This window comes from Monopterus albus, unplaced genomic scaffold (genome assembly GCF_001952655.1).
Source record: "Monopterus albus unplaced genomic scaffold, M_albus_1.0 scaffold351.1, whole genome shotgun sequence".
Lineage (NCBI taxonomy): Eukaryota > Metazoa > Chordata > Actinopteri > Synbranchiformes > Synbranchidae > Monopterus > Monopterus albus.
In genome coordinates this window covers 380,561-384,674 of record NW_018128231.1, presented here as the reverse complement: position 1 = coordinate 384,674, position 4,114 = coordinate 380,561, and the positions used below count along the sequence as shown (strand labels likewise).

Sequence of the window (4,114 nt, the reverse complement as noted above, 5' to 3'; positions counted from 1 at the left end):
AAAAAAGACGGCTGTAGTGATAGATGTAGCAATCCCAAGCGATAGCAACATCAGGAAGAAGGAACACAAGAAGCTTGAGAAATACCAAGGGCTGAAACACGAGCTAGAAAAGATGTGTGTGTGAAGGCACAAGTGGTCTCCGTGGTAATAGGAACATTGGGGGCTGTGACCCCCAAACTGGGAGAGTGGCTCCAACAGATCCCAGGAACAACATCTGAGATCTCTGTCCAGAAGAGTGCAGTCCTAGGAACAGCTAAGATACTGTGCAGGACCCTCAAGCTCCCAGGCCTGTGGTAGAGGGCCCGAGCTTGAAGGAAGGAATATAAAGATCGTTCCAAAGTGGGGGCGAGTGGGGAATTTTTTTTTAAATATTCTTGTATTATTATCATAATGTAACAACTTTCAGTTACATTAAAAGACTAAAGACTGCAGAAATACTGAAACACATACAGAAAAAGGATATTACAAATGTGTGTATTTGATGTAATACATCAATTGTAGTCAGAGGGAATCGTTCTTATCAGCTGACAGCTGACTGTGAAGGAGGGGAAGGTCAGCTTGTGTTTGTGATGCCTGACTTCAGTTCAAGCCTTTCAGAGTGGAGAATTTTATATTTTAGCATAAACACCAGAAATATTTACCTGTTTCAGCTTGAAAAGTATGAGTCAAAGAAAACATACAAATCCTCATGTTAGAGACGATGTTGTTTCAACTTTATAAATTAGTTAAATTTGCTGATCGCCAGTACTTTTCTGTCTAATTGTGTAACTGTGTGTGTGTGTGTGCACGCAGTCGTCGGTGCAGCGCTCAGATATGATCAGCCTGAAGTCTCGGATGTCGAATTACGGCCTGCAGCGTTACCAGTGGCTCACACACACCTGGAACAGCTTCCAGACAGAGGTAACACCATGACAGGTCACCACAAGTGCGTCGCCCCCTGCCCGCTGGTTGCAGTTTAGGTCATAAGCCCCACATGAGCCAAACTAACAATTCAAAAGTACAAATCAGATACATTTTCCCAAAGGTGATTTCTGTCATTTTAGTACACTGTTGTAACCCTGCTTTGTGTACAAGTGGTCACATCCTGCGGTCATGTAACCTGTGGCTCACAAATGTGTGTGTATGTGTGTGTGTTTACCTGTGGGCAGTTTAAATGCTGTGGTGTGATCTACTTCACTGATTGGTTGGAGATGACAGAGATGGAGTGGCCACCTGACTCCTGCTGCTTCAATCAGTATCCAGGCTGCGCCCGTCATGCCCACTACCATGACCTCAGCGACCTGCACCAGGACGTAGGCTACTGCAGGGACTGTGCATGACACCTTTATGATCCTAAACAGTAGAAACAGTATGCACAAGGAGTCGGCAGCACTGCGATGGCTGAACAGCACAGATTTATTCCATAGTGGAAGCATGATCAAGGGTTTGTGTGAAGTAAATGTTGTAGCTTGTACAGCAAAGTAAGAAAGACCTGAGGGCTGCTGTTTGCCCCTGATGTTAAACTTGATTCTTCTTTGTATATAAACATGTCTCTTCCTGTCTTTCAGGGCTGTGGTCCAAAGATCTACAGTTTTATTCGTGGGACAAAGCAGCTGCAGGTGCTGCGTTTCCTTGGTGTGTCCATCGGTGTGGCTCAGATCCTGGCCATGGCGCTCACCCTCATGCTGCTATGGGCACTGTATTATGGACGCAAGTCTTCAGAGCTGGACTCCACAACACTGGAAATGGCACTGGATGACTCCACCCTCCTCACAATGACACATGGACCTCCGTCTGAAGCTACAAAACTGGGCTGCAACCACACAAATAAAGGCTGTCCTAACACCACAGCAAATGACCACCAGTTTGAGATGGAGCATCTGTCCTAGTAGATGGAGCAGCCCAAAGACACTGAGGGAAAGTAGAGACTAATTCAGTATTAACAACATTTCACTCACCAAATTAATATCTGAAATCTGTGAAGAGGGAGATGCTAAAGCAAAACACGAGCCGTTGATCAGTTTGGAGGCCTGCCCTGACTCACTGTACAGTACAGCATTTGTGCTCCAACTGTGAGTTAGGTGTTATTACAGACATTTCAGGTCTGTTCAGTTTTACCTCCAAATAAAATGGTTAAAATAAAAATAATAAAGTTATACAGCAACTTTCACAATACAGGACTACAATGTGCATTGGTATTAACTCATGTCTTCTTTTTGTGAGCAACACTAAAATTCGAGGATATTCAATGTAAGATTTGATAATAATACATAAAAATATTTGAGAGAATGACTTCTGTTCCCCAGGGTACACTGTTGTAACCCTGCTTTGTGTACAAGTGGTCACATCCTGCGGTCATGTAACCTGTGGCTCACAAATGTGTGTGTATGTGTGTGTGTTTACCTGTGGGCAGTTTAAATGCTGTGGTGTGATCTACTTCACTGATTGGTTGGAGATGACAGAGATGGAGTGGCCACCTGACTCCTGCTGCTTCAATCAGTATCCAGGCTGCGCCCGTCATGCCCACTACCATGACCTCAGCGACCTGCACCAGGACGTAGGCTACTGCAGGGACTGTGCATGACACCTTTATGATCCTAAACAGTAGAAACAGTATGCACAAGGAGTCGGCAGCACTGCGATGGCTGAACAGCACAGATTTATTCCATAGTGGAAGCATGATCAAGGGTTTGTGTGAAGTAAATGTTGTAGCTTGTACAGCAAAGTAAGAAAGACCTGAGGGCTGCTGTTTGCCCCTGATGTTAAACTTGATTCTTCTTTGTATATAAACATGTCTCTTCCTGTCTTTCAGGGCTGTGGTCCAAAGATCTACAGTTTTATTCGTGGGACAAAGCAGCTGCAGGTGCTGCGTTTCCTTGGTGTGTCCATCGGTGTGGCTCAGATCCTGGCCATGGCGCTCACCCTCATGCTGCTATGGGCACTGTATTATGGACGCAAGTCTTCAGAGCTGGACTCCACAACACTGGAAATGGCACTGGATGACTCCACCCTCCTCACAATGACACATGGACCTCCGTCTGAAGCTACAAAACTGGGCTGCAACCACACAAATAAAGGCTGTCCTAACACCACAGCAAATGACCACCAGTTTGAGATGGAGCATCTGTCCTAGTAGATGGAGCAGCCCAAAGACACTGAGGGAAAGTAGAGACTAATTCAGTATTAACAACATTTCACTCACCAAATTAATATCTGAAATCTGTGAAGAGGGAGATGCTAAAGCAAAACACGAGCCGTTGATCAGTTTGGAGGCCTGCCCTGACTCACTGTACAGTACAGCATTTGTGCTCCAACTGTGAGTTAGGTGTTATTACAGACATTTCAGGTCTGTTCAGTTTTACCTCCAAATAAAATGGTTAAAATAAAAATAATAAAGTTATACAGCAACTTTCACAATACAGGACTACAATGTGCATTGGTATTAACTCATGTCTTCTTTTTGTGAGCAACACTAAAATTCGAGGATATTCAATGTAAGATTTGATAATAATACATAAAAATATTTGAGAGAATGACTTCTGTTCCCCAGGGCACCCTAACAGGTTAATCTGGCCATGAGCACAATCACTATCAGGAAAATTAATACATACAAATGAAGCAAATACAAATGTTACATGCCCCAAGTGCCAGGGCTGCGTAGCAGTGAATTAGTGCAGCCTGGAAAACACAATGTGACATATGAACAGAACTCTCACGGTGCGCTGGCATTCGCATCCAGACTGCATCTGCGTTTATTCAAACATTAACATTCAAACATTGTAACAGTATATGAATAAAGTGCATTTTTATCCCATATTTCCATAACTCAAGTTCTCAATACAATCACTTTAACACCTGAGTGACATATCTGAGCACCACTATGGTGGTGAATAAACAGTTGCTCCACTGTACCATGCATAACTGTAATTAGTTAACAAATAACTAATGGACTGCACACTAAAAATACCACACTTATCTTTGAACAAAAATACATTTACATTACTTCAAACTGAATATATAACTATTTCTCATACATTTACATTGACCTCGGTTTAAACATTCTTACTCCACTTAACTCCTAATAACAATATACAATGCATATGAGTGACAATAAAACTGAAGATCCATAAAACCG

General features: G+C 43.0%; 2 protein-coding genes across 2 annotated transcripts in view; both read left to right on the top strand.

Annotated features, from left to right (window-relative positions):
• Nucleotides 1–2,260, top strand: part of LOC109974853 (tetraspanin-12-like) — a 14,025-nt gene extending 11,765 nt beyond the window's left edge. The window contains exons 5-7 of the mRNA XM_020625277.1: nt 793–900; nt 1,149–1,292; nt 1,548–2,260. Coding sequence (XP_020480933.1) covers nt 793–900; nt 1,149–1,292; nt 1,548–1,868 — 573 coding nt within the window. The 3' untranslated portion in view covers nt 1,869–2,260. The remainder of the gene's footprint in view (nt 1–792; nt 901–1,148; nt 1,293–1,547) is intronic.
• Nucleotides 2,261–2,362: 102 nt separating this feature from the next.
• Nucleotides 2,363–3,501, top strand: LOC109974859 (tetraspanin-12-like). The gene is made up of 2 exons (XM_020625292.1): nt 2,363–2,536; nt 2,792–3,501. Exons 1-2 carry the CDS (start codon nt 2,435–2,437, stop codon nt 3,110–3,112), a joined length of 423 nt encoding a protein of 140 aa, XP_020480948.1. The 5' UTR covers nt 2,363–2,434; the 3' UTR covers nt 3,113–3,501.
• The last annotated feature ends 613 nt before the right edge of the window (nt 3,502–4,114 follow it).